Source organism: Pristiophorus japonicus, unplaced genomic scaffold (assembly GCF_044704955.1).
Source record: "Pristiophorus japonicus isolate sPriJap1 unplaced genomic scaffold, sPriJap1.hap1 HAP1_SCAFFOLD_393, whole genome shotgun sequence".
Lineage (NCBI taxonomy): Eukaryota > Metazoa > Chordata > Chondrichthyes > Pristiophoridae > Pristiophorus > Pristiophorus japonicus.
Genome location: NW_027253794.1, coordinates 108399 through 130696, shown reverse-complemented (window position 1 = coordinate 130696; position 22298 = coordinate 108399). Strand labels below are relative to the sequence as shown.

Below are 22298 nucleotides of genomic sequence, written 5' to 3'. Positions count from 1 at the left end.
ACAGGCTGGGAAAGAGAGAGACAACGAACCCTGGGTGGGGCGTGGCGGAGAGAGAGAGAAAGTCTGGGGGTGGGGAGGGAGGAAATGGGGGGGTGGGTGGGGGAGGGAGATAGAGAGAGAGACGGGGCGGGGGAAGAGAGACATACTGGGCAGTGGGGGGGGGGGGGGGGGAGATAGAGGGGGAGAGAGAGAGAGGAAAGAGAGTGAGAGAGAGACAGAAGGACAGGTGTGGAGAGAGAGCCTGGGGCGAAAGAGGAAGCCTGGGCGGGGGGGGGGGGCGAAGAGAGAGCCTGGGAGAGAAAGAGAGTGTGTCTGGGCGGGGGCGGGGGGGGGGGTAGGAAGAGACGGGGAGAGGGGGGGAGAGAGAGAGAGAGACACGGGTGGGGGGGAGTGGGTGGGGGGGAAGAGACTGAGGGAGAGAGATGGAGTGCTTTTGGGGGGGGGGGGGGGGAAAGGAGAAAGACAGCCTGGTTGGGGGGGGGGGGGGGGGGGGAAGAGATGGGGAGGGGGGGGGGGGAAGAGAGAGAGAAGAGAGAGAGAGAGAGAGAGAGAGAGAGAGAGAGAGGAGAGAGAGAGAGAGAGAGAGAGAGAGAGAGAGAGAGACACGGGTGGGGGGAGTGGGTGGGGGGGGAAGAGACTGAGGGAGAGAGATGGAGCGCTTTTGGGGGGGGGGGGGAAGGAGAAAGACAGCCTGGTTGGGGTGGGGAGGGGGGGAGAGAGAGGGAGAAACTGGCGGACGGAGAGAGACTGGGGTAGAGACAGACAGGCGGAGAGAGCGAGGGAGAGAGCCTGGGGGCGGGGGGAGGGGCGAGGAGGGGACAGAGACACACTGGGGGAGAGAGAGAGAGAGAGAGATAGACTGCGGGAAAGGGAGACAGAGAGCCTGGTTTGGGGGGAGAGGGGGGAGGTCGGGGGGGGAGGGAGAGAGAGAGAAACAGACAGGGGGAGAGAGAGAGAAAGCGAGCAAGCCTGGGGTGAGGAGGGGGGGAGGGGATGGTGGTGGGGGGGGGGGGGGAGGAAAGAGAGGGAGAGAGACTGGGGGAGAGAGAAAGAGAGAGTGAGAGATTGTCATGTATCTTACATTATTATATATAACTGTATCCTAACATGCTATACATGACTGTAATAAGATATGACCTGTAACCACCAGCATACCTTACCACCAGGGATGCACTTGCAAGAGACAGGTATATAAGGACAGGTCTCATGCAAGTGCAGCATTCCAGAGCTGTGAAATAAAGGTGCAGGTCCAGAGTGACCTTGACTTCACTACATGCCTCGTGTGAATCTGTACTGAGGGGACAGGACTTTACTGTGGTGACGGGTTACGGGATTACAGAATCCACAGAATGGCGAACAAAGGATCAGATGAAAAGTACAATGCGGGAGACAATTGGGAGGACTTTATAGAAAGGCTCCAGCAAAGCTTTGTAACCAAAGACTGGTTAGGCGACAATAAGGCAGACAAGGGAAGAGTCCATCTCTTCACCAGCTGTGGCTCGAAAACAAGCTTTAATGAAGGATCTGTTGGCACCCGAGAAACCAGCAAGCAAGTCGTTTGAAGAATTGAGCACACTGGTAAGGGACCACCTGAAGCCAGCGAGCAGCCTACACATGGCCAGACACAGGTTCTACAACTACAGACGCTGTGTGGGCCAGAGCATACCCGACTTCGTGGCAGAACTTCGGAGGTTGGCTAGTTTATGCGAGTTCTCCGATGAACTGAGGAGAGAAATGCTGAGAGACTTTTTCATTGAAGGAATAGGCCACGCAGGCATATTCCGAAAGCTCATAGAGACCAAGAACCTGACCTTAGAGGCAGCAGCACTGGTCGCACAGACATTCTTGGTAGAGGAAGAAGCAACGAGGTTGATTTACAATGCAGGTACGACAACTAACGAAATATTGGAACAAGAAGTTCACAGCACTAAACAAGCTGCTACCCTCACACACAGACAAAACCGGGAGAACAGGTTCTCGACAGCAGGCAATAGCCATCAAGGGCCACACCTCATCAATCCACAATGCGAGCAATCAACTACAAACTGAGAGAAGCTCAAGAGAAAGATCAGCCAGACGCAGCTCATTCTTTGGGAACACTTTGAACAATGGAACAGGTCTGTGCTGGAGGTGTGGGGGTGGGCATTCAGCAAGGGGATGTCGATTTCAGCAGGCTGTTTGCAGAAATTGTGAATATACAGGGCATTTGGCCTGCATGTGCAAAAAAACAGCAGCTCGGCTGGTATATGAATCGGATGGGTCGGAAAGCGGACGAGAAGATGGTGGGGACAGTACCCGGGACACCGGTGTACAGCGGGTCAACACTATCAATGGCCGCTGCTCCTACAACAGGATGCCTCCTATAATGATGAGGGTCCTACTCAACGGGATATCTGTCAACATGGAGTTGGATACGGGAGCAAGTCAATCTCATGGGCGCTCAACAATTTGAACAACTGTGGCCGCATAAGAGACAGACCAAAACTCACAAGGGTCGACACCACACTAAGGACCTATACCAAAGAATTCGTACCAGTCCTCGGCAGCGCCATGCTCTCTGTCACACACAAAGGGACAGTGAACCGACTTCCTCTGTGGATTGTCCCCGGAGACTCCCCAGCACTGCTGGGGAGAAGCTGGCTGGCAAAACTAAACTGGAAATGGGATGATGTCCATGCCATGTCATTAGAGGAACGGACCTCCTGCTCAACAGTTATAAAGCGATTTGAACATCTCTTTCAGCCAGGTGTGGGCACTTTCAAAGGGGCCAAAGTCAAAATCTACATCGCACAGGATGCTAGACCAGTTCATCACAAGGCCAGAGCTGTACCCTATGTGATGAGGGAAAAGATTGAACACGAACGAGGCAGGCTTCTGCGGGAAGGCATTATATCACCTGTGGAATTTAGCAACTGGGCAAGTCCCATCGTCCCAGTCATGAAGCCTGATGGATCCGTATGAATCTCTAAGGATTACAAATCTACCATAAACAGAGTCTCCCGACAGGACCAGTACCCGCTGCCCAGAGCGGAGGACTTATTTGCCACATTGGCTGAAGGTAAACTTTTCTCAAAATTAGACCTCACATCTGCATATATGACGCAAGAATTGACCGAGGAATCCAAGCTACTCACCACCATCAACACACATCGAGGCCTTTTCATGTACAATCAATGCCCATTCGGCATCAGGTCAGCAGCTGCCATATTCCAGTGCAACATGGAGAGTCTGCTCAAGTCCATCCCGGGGACGGTTGTATTTCAAGACGACATACTTATCACGGGCAGGGACACCGTCTCCCATCTCCGTAATTTGGAGGAAGGACTAAAGTGGTTGGATCGGGTAGGCCTACGAGTCAAGAAATGCAAGTGCCTGTTTCTCGCACCCGAGGTTGAATTTTTGGGCAGAAGGATTGCCGCTGATGGAATCCGCCCAACAGAGTCCAAAACAGAAGCAATTTGCCTGGCACCCAGGCCCCGGAATGTCTCAGAACTGCGCGCCTTTCTCGGGCTACTCAATTACTTTGGGAACTTTATGCAGAACTTAAGCACGCTGCTGGAGCCTCTCCACGTACTACTCAGAAAGGGGTGCGATTGGTTTTGGGGGCACACCCAGGAACGCGCCTTCAATAAGGCACGCAACCTTCTGTGTTCCAACAGTGTTTTGACTTTCTTTGACCCAGGTAAAAAGCTAGTTCTCACATGCGATGCGTCAGCGTATGGGGTCGGGTGCGTTTTGCAACATGTCAATAGTGCGGGCAAATTACAACCCATAGCTTATGCCTCCAGGTCACTTTTGCGGGCGGAGCGCGGGTACGGAATGGTAGAGAAGGAGGCGTTCGCATGCGTGTACGGTGTCAAAAAGATGCACCAATACCTTTTCGGGGCCAAGTTCGCGTTAGAAACTGACCACAAGCCCCTCCTATCCGAGAGCAAGGCAATAAACGCCAACGCCTCGGCGCAAATTCAACGGTGGGCACTCATGGTGGCGTCCTACGACTGACTATACCATAAGGCACAGACCAGGCACAGACAACTGTGCCGACGCGCTCAGCAGGCTACCCCTGGCGACCACGGAAGGGTCTGACGAACAGGACTGTGAGATAGTCATGACAATCAATGCCTTTGAGTCCACAGGTTCGCCCATGACGGCTCGCCAAATCAGAGCCTGGACGGCCAGCGACCCCACGTTATCCTTAGTAAAAAGATGTGTCCTACGGTGACTGGGCAGAGGCTCGCGATGCCTGCCCCGAGGAATTAAAACCCTTTCACAGGCGCATGCATGAGCGATCACTACAAGCAGACTGCCTGATGTGGGGCAGCCGAGTAGTCATGCCTTTGCGAGGCAGAGAGGCATTTGTCCGGGAGCTCCACCGCGAGCACCCAGGGATTGTTCTCATGAAGGCCATAGCCAGATCCCACGTCTGGTGGCCTGGTATTGACGCGGACCTGGATCTCTGCATCCGAAGGTGCACCATTTGTGCCCAACTCAGCAATGCCCCCAAGGAGGCTCCACTGAGCCCCTGGCCTACCAAACCGTGGTCGCGGGTGCGTGTAGACTATGCGGGCCCATTCATGGGCAAAATGTTCCTCGTAGTTGTAGATGCATTTTCAAAGTGGATCGAATGCACCATTTTAAAATCGAGCACAACCTCCACCACTGTGGAGAGCCTCGCAACCATGTTTGCAACGCACGGAATCCCGGACATATTGGTCAGTAAAAATGGGCCGTGCTTCACCAGCGCAGAATTCCAAGACTTTATAATTGACTACGGCATAAATCACATCAAGAAGGCACCGTTCAAGCCGGCCTCCAATGGCCAGGTGGAGAGAGCAGTGCAAATCATTAAACAAGGCATGCTTAAAATCCAAGGTCCCACGCTGCAGGGTCGCCTGTCGCGACTGCTGCTGGCATACAGATCTCGTCCGCACTCATTGACTGGGATCACCCCCATGCAATTGTTGATGAAAAGGACTTTAAAAACAAGGCTCTCATTAATCCTCCCAGACATGCACAAAATCGTTGAGGCAAAACACCGTAAGCTGACTGAGTTCCATGATAGAAATTCGAGGGGGAGATGGAATGAGATAGGGGACAAAGTGTTTGTACTAAACTATGGCAGGGGTCCCAAATGGCTTGCAGGGACAGTAATGGGCAAGGAAGGAAACAGGCTACTGGTAGTACAAATGAACAATGGCAAAACCTGCCGGAGGCATGTAGACCAAGTCAAAAGCAGATTTACCAACAACACTGCAGAACCAGAGGCAGACTACAATGTGAAACTCGCACCACACCTGGTGGACAGACAGAGGGAACAACCTGAGGAAAGGGCAATCCCAACAGACAGCCCGGTGAGTCAACAACAATCACACCAATCGAAACAGACAGCCCAGGCGAGATACCAGCAACCACACCCAAAGAAAAACAGACACCAAGGCAAACAACTGAACCACAACTCAGACGCTCCATGCGAGAGCGTAGACCACCTGAGAGACTGAACCTATAAAGACAATAAGGTCTTGGGGGAGGGTGATGTCATGTATCTTACATTATTATATATAACTGTATCCTAACATGCTATACATGACTGTAATAAGATATGACCTGTAACCACCAGCATACCTTACCACCAGGGGTGCACTTGCAAGAGACAGGTATATAAGGGCAGGTCTCAGGCAAGTGCAGCATTCCAGAACTGTGAAATAAAGGTGCAGGTCCAGAGTGACTTTGACTTCCTTCACTACATGCCTTGTGTGAATCTGTACTGAGGGGACAGGACTTTACAGAGATAGACAGGGGCGGGGGAACAAAGTCTGCGGCGGGGGGGGGGGGGAGGGGAGAGAGTGAGCGAGACAGAGTGGGAGAGAAGACAGAGCCTGTGGTGGGAGGGGAAGAGCGAGAGAGAGAGAGAAAGCACCTGGGGGTGGGGAGGAGAAAGTGAGAGAGCCTAAAGGCCCATGTATCCCAGGGATGCATGCGATTTGCAAGCAACCCTGAATTACGTGAGCTGGCCCAACTAATCACAAAGGGGATTCTCGTAATGCTTATGGGGATTTAGTTTGCGAACGGATTCCCAATAAGCATAATCGAAAATACAGAAATAATTTTTCACACAATCTAAATAAAAATAAATCACATGTTTAAAATTAACAAAAATACAATTAAATTAAACATTTATTTACAACAGTGACTACATTCCAAAAGTACTTAATTGGCTGTAAAGTGCTTTGCGACGTCCGGTGGTCGTAAACGGCGCTATATAAATGTTAGTCTTTTCTTTTAAAACAAAAATTTCCAATTTTTTATTAATAAATTTTACATTTTTTAAAGGGGCCAAAAATAACAAACTAATTTGAAAAGTTATTGACTGTTTAAGTGATTTTTAAAATGTTAGTTTAATATTTATTAAAACCCTTACGCTGGTAAAAGGAGACCCTGTGCCTGATGTTACCAGGCGTAAGAGTTTCATGGGCATTCGCTGAGCAAACAGTCCAGCTCTCCGCCAGCCGAAGTCAATTTCCTACGGATGCGGATGATGTGTGAAACTGAAATTACAAATCGCAAATTCCGGGTTTTCGCAGATGTGAAAACCGGGGACTTGCGGGACACACTGGGGGAGAGAGAGAGAGAGAGCGAGAGAACCTGGGGGGAGGATAGGACAGAGACACACGGGGAGAGAGAGATAGACTGGGGGAAAGGGAGACAGAGAGCCTGGTTTGGGGGGGAGACAGGAGAAAAGAGAGACAGAGCCTGGTTGGAGGTCGGGAGGGAGGGAGAGAGAAAGAGAAAGCGAGCGTGGGGCGGGGTGAAGAGAGGGAGAGAGAGACTGGGGGAGAGAGATAGACAGAGAGACTGTTCAAGGTCATAGCCCCGTAAAATCCGGCCACGGTTCAGCCCCCTCCTGTGAATATAAACCGAGTTACCGGAGATCAGTGGCTCCAATGGGGCTCCAGCATTCGCAGGGTCTTGAATTCTCTCGATCCAGAAGTTACCAGAGGCCATCAGTTCCTGCAGCCTGGTCTTGAGTTCTTGGACGAAGAGTTTGAAAGTGTCCTCGCTCAGTGGGTTGCTTTCCTCAAACTCAACTACGATGCTCCCTGATTTTATTGCTCTCACGAACAAGCCATAAAGTCCCGCCAATTCTGTAAGGGTATTGGATAAACCCATTGAGTGCAATTGTCTCAGAACGTGAGCACTCGCCCCTGCTTTAGCAATTGGGCAGATTATCCCGCCAACAGTCCGAACGAAGTTATCGCTGATGCTGACAGATAAGCTCCCAGCTCTTAAATTCAGTGTGAAGTTAGAATGTGCGTCCTCGCCGACCCTTACTCTTCTGGCAAGTGGTGAGCCTGAATCTGAATCCGCCGTCGCCATCTTCACCCAATACAATCGAGCAGAGATCTAAGATTGGTGATTTACTGTCTGATCTCAACAACCCAGTTTACACTCTGCCTTTCTCGCACCCGAAGAGACAATTTCCTGGTTCAGTCACTGCGATGCAGGAAGTGGTTTTGCCGCCAAGCCTTATTGCAGCTGTGACTTAGAAAGTACTTACCATGATAACATCACCAAATAAACAGCACCAGAGCCATGGATATTTTTGCTAAAACTTTATTCAGGAATGAAGCAATATATACACACAATCCCCGCCTCCCCCCAAAATCATTTTTGTACAACAACAACGCATTTATAAGGTCATCAGGGGAGACTAGAACTAGAGGGCATGATCTTAGAATAAGGGGCTGCCCATTTAAAACAGAGATGAGGAGAAATTTCTCTGAGGGTGATAAAGCTGCCTCAGAGAGCTGTGGAAGCTGGGACATTGAATAAATTTAAGACAGTTTCTTAAACGATAAGGGGTTATGGGGAGCGGGCGGGAAAGTGGAGCTGAGTCCATGATCAGATCAGCCATGATCTTATTGAATGGCGGAGCAGGCTCGAGAGGCCATATGGCCTACTCCTTTTCCTATTTCTTATATTCTTATGTTCTTATCATAGGCAGTCCCTCGAAACGAGGATAACTTGCTTGAACGCCAAAAAAGGATGAGTTCACAGGTGTTTCAATGAAGGACCTGAACTACATCCTCAAGGGTGGAAGATGCATATGCGTGGATTTTTTTAACGTGTGGTGGCCATTGCACCCCGACCCTTGCTCTTCTGGCAGGTGGTGAATCTGAATCTGAACCCACCGTCACCATCTTCACCCAATTCAATCTATAAGGTTATTGTGCCCACATAAGAGGTTATTGTGCAAAATTAAAGCACATACGATTGGGGGTAATGTATTGGCATGGATTGAAAATTGGTTAACTGATAGGAAACAGAGAGTAGGAATAAACGGGTCTTTTTCAGGGTGGCGGGCAGTGACTAGTGTGGTACCACGGGGATCAGTGCATGGGCCCCAGTTATTCACAATATATAGAAACATAGAAAATAGGTGCAGGAGTAGGCCATTCGGCCCTTCGAGCCTGCACCACCATTCAATAAGATCATGGCTGATCATTCAACCTTGGTATCACTTTCCTGCTTTCCCTCCATACCCCTTGATCCCTTTAGCCATGAGGGCCATATCTAACTCTCTTTTGAATATATCTAACGAACTGGCTTCTACAACTTTCTGTGGTAGAGAATTCCACAGGTTAACAACTCTCCGAGTGAAGAAGTTTCTCCTCATCTCGGTCTTAAATGGCTTACCCCTTATCCTTAGACTATAACCCCAGCATCGGGAACATTCTTCCTGCCTCTAACCTGTCCAATCCTGACAGAATTTTGTATGTTTCTATGATATCCCCTCTCATTCTTCTAAACTCCAGTGAATACAAGCCCACTCGATCCAGTCTCTCCTGATATGTCAGTCCTGCCATCCCGGGAATCAGTCTGGTGAACCTTCGCTGCACTCCCTCAATAGCAAGAATGTCCTTCCTCAGATTAGGAGACCAAAACTGAACACAATACTCAAGGTGTTGCCGCATCAAGACCCTGTACAACTGCAGTAAGACCTCCCTGCTCCAATACTCAAATCCTATAGCTATGAAGGCCAACATGCCATTTTTCACTGCCTGCTGTACCTGCTTGCCAAGTTTCAATGACTGATGTACCATGACATCCAGGTGTCATTGCACCTCCCCTTTTACTAATCTGTCACCATTCAGATAATATTCTGCCTTCCTCTTTTTGCTAACAAGTGGATAACCTCACATTTATCCACATTATACTGCATCTGCCATGCATTTGCCCACTCACTAACCTGTCCAAGAATCCTCCTCACAGCTCACACTGCCACCCAGCTTAGAGTCATCTGCATCAACTTGGAGATATTACACTCAATTCCTTCATCTAAATCATTAATGTATATTGTAAATAGCTGGGGGCCCAGCACTGAACCCTGCGGCACCCCACTAGTCATTGTCTGCCATTCTGAAAAGTACCCATTTATTCCGACTCTCTGCTTCCTGTCTGCCAACCAGTTCTTTATCCACGTCAATACATTACCCCCAATACCATGTGCTTTAATTTTGCACACTAATCTCTTGTATGGGACAATGTCAAAAGTCTTTTGAAAGTCCAAATACACCACATCCACCCGTTCTCCCTTGTCCACTCTACTAGTTACATCCTCAAAAAATTCTAGAAGATTTGTCAAGCATGATTTCCCTTTCATAAATCCATGCTGACTTGGACCGATCCTGTCACTGCTTTCCAAATGCGCTGCTATTTCATCTTTAATAATTGATTCCAACATTTTCCCCACCACCGATGTCAGGCAAACCGGTCTATAATTCACTGTTTTCTCTCTCACTCCTTTTTTAAAATGTGGTGTTACATTAGCTACCCTCCAGTCCATAGGAACTGATCCAGAGTCAATAGAATGTTGGAAAGTGATCACCAATGCATCCACTATTTCGAGGACCACTTCCTTAAGTACTCTGGGATGCAGCCTAATAGGCCCTGGGGATTTATCGGCCTTCAATCCCATCTATTTCCCTAACACAATTTTCTGACTGATAAGGATTCCCTTCAGTTCCTCCTTCTCGCTTGACCCTTGGAGCCCTAGTATTGCCGAAAGGTTATTTGTGTCTTCCTTAGACAGAACCAAAGTATTTGTTCAATTAGTCTGCCATTTCTTTGTTCCCTACTATAAATTCACTTGATTCTGACTGCAAGGGACCTATGTTTGTCTTCACTAACTTTTTCTCTTCACATATCTATAAAAGCTTTTGCAATCAGTTTTTATGTTCCCTGCAAGCTTCCTCTCATACTCTATTTTCCCCTTCCTAATTAAACCCTTTGTCCTCCACTGCTGAACGCTAAATTTCTCCCAGTCCTCAGGTTTACTGCTTTTTCTGGCCATTTTATATGCCTCTTCCTTGGATTTAACACTATCCCTAATTTCACTTGTTAGCCACAGTTGAGCCATTTTCCCCATTTTATTTTTACTCCAGACAGGAATGTACAATTGTTGAAGTTCATCCATGTGATCTATAAAAGTCTGCCATTGCCTATCCACCGTCAACCCTTTAAGTATCATTTTCCAGTCTATCCTAGCCAATTCACGTCTCATACCATCAAAGTTATCTTTGCTTAAGTTCAGGACCCTAGTCTCTGAATTAACTCCATCTTAATAAAGAATTCTACCATATTATGATCACTCTTTCCCAAGGGCCCTCGCACAACAAGATTGCTAATTAGTCCTCTCTCATTACGCAACACCCAGTCTAGGATGGCCAGCTCTCTAGTTGGTTCCTCGACATATTGATCTAGAAAACCATCCCTAATACACTCCAGGAAATCCTCCTCCACCGTATTGTTACCAGTTTGGCTAGCCCAATCTATATGTAGATTAAAGTCCCCATGATAACTGCTGTACCTTTATTGCACGCATCCCTAATTTCTTGTTTGATGACATCCCCAACCTCACTACTACTGTTTGGTGATCTGTACACAACTCCCACTAGCGTTTTCTGCCCTTTGGTATTCAGCAGCACCACCATACAGATTGCACATCATCCAAGCTAATGTACTTTCTTACTATTGCGTTAATTTCCTCTTTAACCAGCAACACTACCCCACCTCATTTTCCTTTCTGTCTATCCTTCCTGAATGTCGAATACCCCTGGATGTTGAGTTCCCAGCCTTGGTCACCCTGGAGCCATGTCTCCGTAATCTCAATGATATCATATTTGTTAATAGTTGCCTGCGCAGTTAATTCGTCCACCTTATTATGAATACTCCTTGCATTGAGGCACAGAGCTTTCAGGCTTTCTTTTTAACACTCTTTTTAATACTCTTTGTCCCTTTAGAATTAAGCTGTAATGTGGCCCTTTTTGATTTTTGCCTTGGATTTCTCTGCCCTCTACTTTTACTTTTCTCCTTTCTATCTTTTGCTTCTGCCCCCATTTTACTTCCCTCAGTCTCCCTGCATAGATTCCCATCCCCCTGCCATATTAGTTTAACCCCTCCCCAATAGCACGAGCAAACACTCCCCCTAGGACATCGGTTCCGTGTTGCCCAGATGCAGACCGTCTGTTTTGTACTGGTCCCAGCTCCCCCAGAACCGCTTCCAATGACCCCGGAATTTGAATCCCTCCCTCTTGCACCACTCCTCAACCACGTATTCATCTTAACTATCCTGCTATTTCTACTCTGACTGGTAGCAATCCTGAGATTACTACCTCTGTGGTCCTACTTTTTAATTTAACTCCTAGCTTCCTAAATTCAGCTTGTAGGACCTCATCCCATTTTTTACCTATATCGTTGGTATCTATATGCACCACGACAACTGGCTGTTCACCTTCTCCCTCCAGAATGCCCTGCAGCCGCACCGAGACATCCTTGACCCTTGCACCAGGGAGGCAACATACTATCCTGGAGTCTCGGTTGCAACCGCAGAAACGCCTGTCTATTCCCCTTACAATAGAATCCCCTACCACTATAGCTTTCCCACTCTTTTTCCTGCTGCTGCTTGGCTGCTGCTGCCTTCCCCTGATGAGTCATCTCCCCCAACAGTACCCAAGGTGATGTATCTGTTTTGGAGATTAATATATAAATGATTTGGATGAAGACACAAAACTAGGTGGGATTGTGAGCAAAGACACTGCAAGGTGATTTAGATAGGTTGAGTGAGTGGGCAAACACATGGCAGATGCAGTATAATGTGGATAAATGTGAAGTTATCCACTTTGGCAGGAAAAACATAAGGACAAAGTATTATTTAAATAGCGCTGGCTTGGGAAATGTCGATGTGCAAAGGGACCTGGCTGTCCTTGTACACTAGTCATTGAAAGTGTTATGTAATGATGTGTGTATCATCCCAGTACTTTAAATGTAATGTAAGCACTATGCCACACCACAGAGGGCGCTGTGGTGGGAAACCTGGAAGTACCTAGAACAGGCACTATATAAGGCTGACCACCACACCTGAGAGGCACGCTGGAGCTGAACAATAAAGGACGAAGGTCACAGCAGTTAGACTTGCACCAGACCGTGTGGAGTCAGTGATTTGTGTGCTACATACACCACATTGGCAACGAGGAAGCGGACGAACTCCACGCAACCATGGCTACTCTGGGCTCGCTAAAGGATTTTACCGTGGGCAATGATTGGGAGGCCTTCACGGAAAGGCTCGAGTACTACTTCACAGCAAACAACCTGACGGAGGACACGGACGCAATGAGAGAGAAGCGTAAAGCGATATTGCTCTCCAGTTGTGGAGATGAGGTTTACTGTCTCGTCAGGGATTTGCTGGCACCCGGGAGCGCTAGGGACAAGTCATACGAGGAGCTGGATGAACTCATTCATGACCAGTTGAAACCGAAGGAGAGTATCCTCATGGCCAGATACAAATTTTACCATCACTGCAGACCTGAGGGCCAGGATGTCACCAAATATGCTGCGGACCTCAAGAGACTCGCGGCGCCGTGTGATTTTGGCGCACACCTTGACGAGGCGTTACGGGACGTTTTCGTTATGGGGATTGGCCACGAGGGACTCCTTTACAAGCTGTTAGCCACGGAACCCACAGTCACTCTGACAAAGGCCATCACCATCAGCGGGGCATATATGACCTCGACTTGGAGCACCAAGCAAATGATAATAGGCTCGAACCCGTCAGGCACTGTCCACAGGATAGCGCCCACCACGGACAAAACCGGGGCAGAGAGCACGGACCTCGGGATCCTGGAACTCAGAGTCCGCTGAGGGGGACCAATCAAGCAGCACCATGCTGCTTGGAGTACACGTGCAATACCTGCCACGTTAAAGGCCACCTTCAGCGTATGTATAAAAGAAATCGGACTCACCATGTGGCTGAGGAGATGGGGGATGATCTACTGTTCAGCGAGGAGCAGGTCGAAGAAGATGAGGTGTTGGGACTGTATACGTGTACTGACGATTCGCCCCCAGTGATAAGGGAAGTAAAAATCAACTGAATCCCTGTGAGTATGGAAGTGGACACAGGCTCGGGTCCGTCGTTGATGAGTCGGAGAACTTTTGATAAACTGTGGATTAACCCAGCTGCATGACCCAAGCTGGTCCCGGTCATGGCGAAGCTGCGTACCTACACCAGGGAACTGATACCTGTTCTTGGTAGAGCAATGGTGAGGTATCCCACGGGGATGAGACGCACGGTTTACCTTTGTGGGTCGTTGCAGGCGATGGGCCGACACTCCTCGGCCGGAGGTGGATGGGGACGGTCCGTGGGAGCTGGGAAGACTTCATCACTCCACGGGCTGCTGCTCCCCGGGGTGCTGCCGTGCCCCGGGTCCCCAGAGAGCAGCACCGACCGAGCTGGAGCTGCAGCCTCAATCCACCCACAGGCAAGCCCCAGGCCCGGACCTCACACAGAGATCCTGCAGCCTCAGCCCCCACAGGCAAACAGTCCTGCACAGAGGGGCCTAGTGGGGGGGAGTGAGCCGGCGGGATGCGAGGGATCCAGGATGGCCGGCGGTTCGGAAGAGCCCCGCCGAGGAGCTGTTAGCATCGGGCGGCGGCAGCAGTTGGAGGTCGTTGGCCACGGCGGCCGCATGGGAGGCCACTATGGAGGCCTCGGGGGGAAGCGGAAAGTGCGGCCGCTGGAGATGCCACGACGGGCGCAGGAGAGGCGGCAAGTCAGGTGGTAGCGGAGGGGAGCGGAGGCTGCGACGGCAGAGGGCATCCGGAACGGTGGAGAAGAAGATGGCGGCGGCATCGTGTTCAGAGCAGCAGAGCATCAAAGATGGCGGCGCCCAAGGAGAAACCTCGTGGAATCCTCCTGCATCAAAGATGGTGCCTTAAAAAGGAAATGCACCCAGGAGTCTTAAAAGGGCCTTACAAAGAGGTGGTCCCCACAAAGGACTTCTGTAAGGCAGAGCGAGTCTAAAATGAGCTATGTTAATGTGAGATGGCGAATTTATAATAAGAATTAATTTTTTAATGCTGAATGGCCACTGCATTTGTGTAAAATAATGGATGAAGTATAATTAATGATAAGGGCTAACAAGGAAATCAAGGATCCGTTATCAGTCAATAACTAGTTAATGTACCAGATAATATGTACCACACTAACGCGCTGTCCATGCCTACCTGCCTTCCGTTGGACAAGTGTGATGTTATGTAATGATGTGTGTATCGTTGTCCTGGTGCGGGGGGAAGGTGATGTTATGTAATGATGTGTGTATCGTCCCAGTACCTTAAATGTAATGTAAGCACTATGCCACACCACAGAGGGCGCTGTGGTGGGAAACCTGGAAGTACCTAGAACAGGCACTATATAAGGCTGACCACCACACTTGAGAGGCACCCTGGAGCTGAACAATAAAGGACGAAGGTCACAGCAGTTAGATTTACACCAGACCATGTGGAGTCAGTGATTTGTGTGCTACATACACCACAGAAACAAACATGCAGGTGCAGCAAGCAGTTAGGAAGACAAATGGTATGTTGGCCTTCATTGCAAGAGGATTTGAGTACAGGAGCAAGGATGTCTTACTATAGTTATACAGGACCTTGGTGAGACCGCACCTGGAGTATTGTGTGCAGTTTTGGTCTCCTTACCTAAGAAAGGAAAAACTTGCCATAGAGGGAATGCAATGAAGGTTCACCAGACTGATTCCTGGGATGGCAGGATTGTCGTATGAGGAGAGATTGGGTCGACTAGTCCTGTATTCACTAGAGTTTAGAAGAATGAGAGGGGAACTCATTGAAACTTATAAAATTCTGACTGGGTTGAATAGAATGGATGCGGGGAGGCTGTTTCCTCTGGCTGGGAAGTCTAGAACAAGAGGTCACAGTCTCAGGATAAGGGGTAGGAAATTTAGGACTGAGATGAGGAGAATTTTTTTGACTCAGAGGGTGGTGAACCTGTGGAATTCTCTGCACAGAAGGCTGTGGAGGCCAAATCACTGAATATATTTAAGAGGGAGATAGATAGATTTCTAGAAACAAAAGGCATCAAGGGGTATGGGGATAAAACGGGAATATGGTGTTGAGATAGAGAATCAGCCATGATCATATTGAATGGCGCTGGAGACTCGAAGGGCCGAATGGCCTATTACTGTTCCTATTTTCTATGTTTCTATGTTTCTATATACTGCCTTAATGTAGTTATCAAACAAAATTTGACACCGAGCCACATAAGGAGATATGGACCCCGATTTTTGTGGTCAGCTGCACGAACAGCACTAGCCATTCATTGCTCACACTTGCCCACAGACCTTCTATAGGATTTTGTGCTGCAACTTGTGTTGATTAGAAATTAATACTATGCAACGCCCTCTCATCATCTTCATAGGCAGTCCCTCGGAATCGAGGAAGACTTGCTTCCACTCTTAAAATGAGTCCTTAGGTGGCTGAACAGTCGAATACGAGAGCCACAGTCCCTGTCACAGGTGGGACAGATAGTCGTTGAGGGTAAGGGTGGGTGGGACAGGTTTGCCGCACGCTCTTTCCGCTGCCTGCGCTTGATTTCTGCATGCTCTCGGCGATGAGACTCGAGGTGCCCAGCGCCCTCCCAGATGCACTTCCTCCACTTAGGGCGGTCTTTGGCCAGGGACTCCCAGGTGTCAGTGGGGATGTTGCATTTTATCAGGGAGGCTTTGAGGCTGTCCTTGTAACATTTCCTCTGCCCACCTTTGGCTCGTTTGCCATGAAGGAGTTCCGAGTAGAGCGTTTGCTTTGGGAATCTCGCGTCTGGCATGTGGACAATGTGGCCTGCCCAGAGGAGCTAATCAAGTATGGTCATTGCTTCAATGCTGGGGATGTTGGCCTGGTTGAGGTCGCTAATGTTGGTGCGTCTGTCCTCCCAGGGGATTTGTAGGATCTTGCAGCGACATCGTTGGTGGTATTTCTCCAGCGACTTGAGGTGCCTACTGTACATGGTCCATGTCTCTGTGCGGCAAGAACAGGCTGCTGGAGGACCTTTGTCTTACGGATGTTTAGCGTAAGGCCCATGCTTTCGTATGCCTCAGTAAATAAGTCGACTATGTCCTGGAATTCAGCATCTGAATGTGCGCAGACGCAGGCGTCGTCTGTGTACTGTAGCTCGCGACAGAGGTTGGAGTGGTCTTGGACCTGGCCTGGAGACGTCGAAGGTTGAACAGGTTCCCACTGGTTTTGTAGTTTGTTGACTGTGAGGTGGAGCATGGCAGCGAGGAAGATTGAGAAGGGGGTTTGGGTGATGATGGAGCCCTGTTTGACCCTAGTCCAGACGTGGATTGGGTCTGTAATGGATCCGTTGGTCAGGATCACGGCCTGCATGTCATCGTGCAGCAGGCGGAGGATGGTGACGAACTTTTCGGGGCATCCAAAATGGAGAAGGACGCTCCATAGACCCTCGTGGTTGACAGTGTCAAAGGCCTTTGTAAGGTTGACGAAGGCCATGTATAAGGGCTGGCGCTGTTCCCTGCATTTTTCCTGCAGCTGTCGCGCTGCAAAAATCATGTCCGTTGTGCACCGTAGGGGACGAAATCCGCACTGTGACTCCGGGAGGAGCTCCTCGGCCACAGGGAGAAGACGGTTGAGGAGGACTCTAACGACAACTTTCCCAGTGGCTGATAGCAGGGAGATTTCTCTGTAGTTGCCGCAGTCGGACTTGTCCCCTTTTTTAAAGATGGTCACGGTCACTGCATCTCTGAGATCTCCCGGCATGCTATCCTCCCTCCAGATGAGAGAGATGAGGTCATGTATTCGCGCCAACAGTGCCTCTCCACCGTACTTCAGTGCCTCAGCAGGGATTCTATCCGCTCCTGTAGCCTTGTTGTTCTTAAGCTGTCTTTTGGCTTTTTCTACCTCGTGCAGTGCTGGGGTTTTACTGAGATGGTGGCAGGTAGCATGCTGCGGGATGGAGTTGAGAACAGTCGAGTCAAAGTCAGAGTCTTGATTGAGGAGATCTTCGAAATGCTCCTTCCAGCGGGCCCTGACTGCCTCGGTGTCCTTGATGAGTGTTTCCTCGTTCTTGGCCAGCAGTGGGGTGGGGCCTTGGGAGTTTGGACCATAGGTGGCCTTGAAGAATCCTCGCACATCATGGCTGTCGGCCAGCTGCTGTATCTCTTGTGCTTTCTTCATCTACCACCTGTTCTTTAGTACGCCCTTTACTGGGGATCTGGCACCCATGTGAACAATGTTGTGTCTCTTTAACCAATCAGATTGAAGAATCCTTACTAATTTATTCTTTAATAACAATGAACGTTGCTAGCTTCACTCTTATTCATACAGCAAAATCCAGGCCATTTGGTTCTTTGAAAACATTAAGGCTGAGAGGGTATTGCATAGGATTCAGCCTCTCTGTACAAAAAAAATGAACAAAACAGCGGAAGGGCTGTTGATAGTGGCCATTCCCCACTTAGCTTTTGCTGCACCAAGATTATTCTCCCTCAGCACATAATCCTGCACCATGAAATGTGCCAGTCTGCAACACTCGGTCACAGACAGCACCATTTCTCAAAGATGGCGCCTTTAAATAACGCTCCCCCAGCTGACTCCTGCCTGAAACTCAACAGCTGAAGCTGGCGTCATCAGCGCCAGGTGGTAACACAGCACGCAAATTTAGCTTCTGGGGTGGTAACGGGACGCTGCACATGGTGGTGGTGTCATCATCGCTGGGCGCAGCGAGCAGGGCGCTACGTGCTTAGCATTGGACTGTACCATCTGTACCTTGTGGTAAAGCTTTACAGAAGAACAAGTTTAAAAAAAGGAGAAAGAGATAGAACGAGTAATTACAGTCCAGTCAGCCTAACCTCAGTGGTGGGAAAATTATTGGAAAAAGTCCTGAAGGACAGGATAAATCTTAATTTGGTAAGACATGGATTAATCAAGGACAGTCAGTACAGAGTTGTTAAGGAAAAGTCGTGTCTGAATAACTTGATTGAATTTTTTGAGGAGCTAACTAGGAGGGTTGATGAGGGCAGTGTATATAATGTAATGTATATAGATTTTAGCAAAGCTTTTGATAAGGTCCCACATGTATACTGGTTATGAAAGTAATAGCCCATGGGATCCAGGGAAAAGTGGCAAGTTGGATTCAAAATTGGCTCAGAGGCAGGAAGCAAAGGGTAATGGTTGATGGTTGTTTTTGTGACTGGAAGGCTGTATGCAGTGGGGTTCCACAGTACTCAGTGCTGGGTCCCTTGCTTTTTGTGGTATATATCAATGACTTGGGCTTAAATGTTGGGGGTATGATTAAGAAGTTTGCAGATGACACTAAAATAGGCTGTGTGGTTGATAATGAAGACGAAAGCTGTGGACTGTAGGAAGGTATCAATGTGCTGGTCAGGTGGGTGGAACAGTGGCAAATGGAATTTAATCCAGACAAGTGTGAGGTAATGCATTTGGGGAGGTCAAACAAGGCAAGGGAATACACATTAAATGTGTAAGGTTTACACACTTTCACAAAAGGCACAGGAAGCGGCCATGAACTAAAAATGGTTTAAAACAAGCTTTTGGGATTGACTGGGCAAGGGAGGAAAAGGCGCCAGCCTGCGGTAGGTGGTGACTCATCACCAAATAAAAACAATCTCTGCGGTCAAGAGCCAGACCTGTTTATGCATCAAAACAAAGGGGTTGATGCAATCCCACCGACGAGCCCCTGGATTGATTGGCCGGATGGGGAAAAACAGTTCCCTCTAGAGACTACAAGTCTGCAAGAAACCAGGACAACAAAGTGTTGTGTATTGTGCCAGTACCTCAAATGTATGACAAGTACAATGATGCACCACAGAGGGCGCTGCGGTGGGAGACCTGAAAGTACCTGCACGAGGCAGTATATAAGGCCCCCCCAGCACACCTGTGGGCACTCTGAAGCTAGTGAATAAAGGACAAAGGTCACAGCAGTTAGATCAACAACAGACCACGTGGAGTCAGTGTTTTGTGTGCTACATACATACATTGACAATGAGGAAGCGGACGAACTCAACGCAACCATGGCTACTCTGGGCTCGCTAAAGGATTTTACCGTGCACAATGATTGGGAGGCCTTCAGGGAACGGCTTGAGTACTACTTCACAGCAAACAACCTGACGGAGGACACGGACGCAATGAGAGAGAGGCCTAAGGCGATATTGCTCTCCAGTTGTGGCGATGAGGTTTACTGAATAATCAGGGATTTGCTGGCACCTGAGAGCGCCAGGGACAAGTCATACGAGGAGCTGGTCGAACTCATTCGTGACCAGTTGCAACTGAAGGAGAGTATCCTAATGGCCAGATACAAATTTTACCATCACTGCAGACCCGAGGACCAGGATGTCACCAAATATGCTGCGGACCTCAGGAGACTTGCGGCGCCGTTTGATTTTGGGGCACACCTTGACGAGGCACTGCGGGACATTTTCGTCATGGGGATCGGCCATGAGGGCTTCCTTCACAAGCTGCTAGCCACGGAACCCACAGTCACCCTGACAAAGGCCATCACCATCAGCCGGGCAGATATGACCTCGATGTGCAGCACCAAGCAAATAATCCACACAGCCTCGAACCTGGCAGGCACCGTCCACAGGATAGCGCCCACCACGGACAGTACTGCAGAATGTGGCTCTGCCCAGGGTAGAGAGCACAGACCCCGGGGTCCTCGAACTCAGAGTCCGCTGAGGGGGGCCAATCAAGCAGCACCATGCTGGCGCTGCGGAGGAAGCCATGGGGCTCACCGGTGCAGGTTTGCGAAGTACACGTGCAATACCTGCCACATTAAAGGCCACCTTCAGCGCATGTGTAAAAGAAATCGGACTCACCACGTGGCTGAGGAGACAGGGGATGACCCACTGCTCAGCGAGGGGCAGGCAGACGAAGATGAGGTGATGGGACTGTATACGTGCACCGACGATTCTTCCCCTGTGATAATGGAAGTAAAAATTGATGGAGTCCCAGTGAGTATGGCAGTGGATATGGGATCGGGTCCGTCGTTAATGAGTCAGAGAACTTTTGAGAAACTGTGGGGTAACCCGGCTGCACGACCCAAGCTGGCCCCTATCACGGCTAAGCTGCATACTTACACCGAGGCGCTGATACCTGTTCTCGGCAGAACGGATGTGCAGGTATCTCACGGGAGTGAGACGCACGGTTTACTCTTATGGATCATTGCAGGCGATGGGCCAACGCTCCTCGGCAGAAGATGGATGGGAAAGGTCCGTGGGAGCTGGGAAGACTTCATCCCTCTACAGACTGCAGCCTCAGCCTCCACAGATGAGCAGCCTCAAGGAGAGCCAGACTGCAGGTGCGATGGGCCTATTGTTGGGGTGCGGGCCGGCGGGGCACTGCGGGCGAAGCAGTCGGGCGGCCTCAGCAGCAGCAGAAGAAACAGCCTCGGCGGCCTCAGGAGAGGCGGCCTCGGTGGCCGCAGAAGAAACGGCCTCGGCGGCCTCAGGAGAGACGGCCTCGGTGGCCGCAGAAGGAACGGCCTCGGCGGCCTCAGGAGAGGCGGCCTCGGTGGCCGCAGAAGGAACGGCCTCGGCGGCCTCAGGAGAGGCGGCCTCGGTGGCCGCAGAAGGAACGGCCTCGGCGGCCTCAGGAGAGGCGGCCTCGGTGGCCGCAGAAGGAACGGCCTCGGCGGCCTCAGGAGAGGCGGCCTCGGTGGCCGCAGAAGGAACGGCCTCGGCGGCCTCAGGAGAGGCGGCTCGGTGGCCGCAGAAGAAACAGCCTCGGCGGCCTCAGGAGAGACGGCCTCGGTGGCCGCAGAAGGAACGGCCTCGACGGCCTCAGGAGAGACGGCCTCGGTGGCCGCAGAAGGAACGGCCTCGGCGGCCTCAGGAGAGGCGGCTCGGTGGCCGCAGAAGGAACGGCCTCGGCGGCCTCAGGAGAGGCGGCTCGGTGGCCGCAGAAGGAACGGCCTCGGCGGCCTCAGGAGAGGCGGCCTCGGTGGCCGCAGAAGGAACAGCCTCGGCGGCCTCAGGAGAGGCGGCCTCGGTGGCCGCAGAAGGAACAGCCTCGGTGGCAGCAGGGGAAATGGCCTCGGCGGCGGCAGAAGGGTCAAATCCAGGCCCACTATAGAGCCGCCAATGGAGAGTGTGTGTCTGTCTGGCAAAGAGTTCAGGGCTTTGTCCCTGTGTCCATCAAGTATTCCCGTTCTTTTTTTTTCTTCGCCAGCGAGCTCAAAATGGCGGTGAGCCTCGTGGCACCGGAGACAAAGGCCAGCAGAGAACCTAAGATGGCGGCATCCAAAGAACACCTCGTGGGAGCCACAAGATGGCGTCTTAAAAGCGAAATGCTCCCGGGAGTCTTAAAAGGGCATTATACCACTGCGGTCCCCACAAAGATTTTTGGACTTTTGTAAGGCTAGAGAGAGAGAGACCAAATGTGCTATGGAATGAGGATGATGGATTTATGACATGAATTAATACTTTAATGCCGGGTGGTCACTGCGTTTATAATAATGGACATGAACTGCGAATCACGATAAGAGTTGTTATTTTAATGCTGAAATGTATCTGTGGTTAAAATCAGGGACGCGGATTCATGACTAACAACATTAATGGGTTGAGGCATTTTTCGATGTAGGGGATTCAGCAACGGCTTTTTGAATTGAAGGGGGAAGTGATGTTGTGTATTGTGCCAGTACCTCAAATGTATGACAAGTACAATGGTACACCACAGAGGGCGCTGCGGTGGGAGACCTGAAAGTACCTGCACGAGGCAGTATATAAGCCCCCCACAGCACACCTGTGGGCACTCTGAAGCTAGTGAATAAAGGACCAAAGTCACAGCAGTTAGATCAACAACAGACCGCGTGGAGTCAGTGTTTCGTGTGATACATACACTACACACAGGATCCCACAAGGTGTGCATTTTGGAGAATGGGGCACTTAAGATAAGGAGTTATCTTTTGCCCTGTCGACTCC

The 22298-nt window shown here is 50.1% G+C and overlaps 2 protein-coding genes across 7 annotated transcripts in view; one reads left to right on the top strand and one right to left on the bottom strand.

Moving 5' to 3' along the window:
• Nucleotides 1-13448, bottom strand: part of LOC139250576 (uncharacterized) — a 336890-nt gene extending 323442 nt beyond the window's left edge. For 5 of the 6 annotated variants that reach the window (XM_070872969.1, XM_070872972.1, XM_070872973.1 and 2 more), the window contains exon 1: nucleotides 6924-7491. In XM_070872969.1, the coding sequence (XP_070729070.1) occupies nucleotides 6924-7374 (451 nt within the window). In that variant the 5' untranslated portion in view covers nucleotides 7375-7491. Of the gene's footprint in view, nucleotides 1-6923; nucleotides 7492-13298 lie in introns of those variants that run through there. The other variant, XM_070872975.1, reaches the window with a different exon arrangement.
• Nucleotides 13449-20646: 7198 nt separating this feature from the next.
• On the top strand, nucleotides 20647-21450 carry LOC139250573 (antifreeze protein Maxi-like). The gene has a single exon (XM_070872967.1). The coding sequence runs from the start codon at nucleotides 20647-20649 to the stop codon at nucleotides 21448-21450; it is 804 nt and encodes a 267-aa protein (XP_070729068.1).
• Nucleotides 21451-22298: the final 848 nt, after the last annotated feature.

Coding starts and splice junctions, on each gene's coding strand:
- LOC139250573 (XM_070872967.1), top strand. CDS start 20,647: ATGAGCAGCCTCAAGGAGAGCCAGACTGCAGGTGCGATGGGCCTATTG.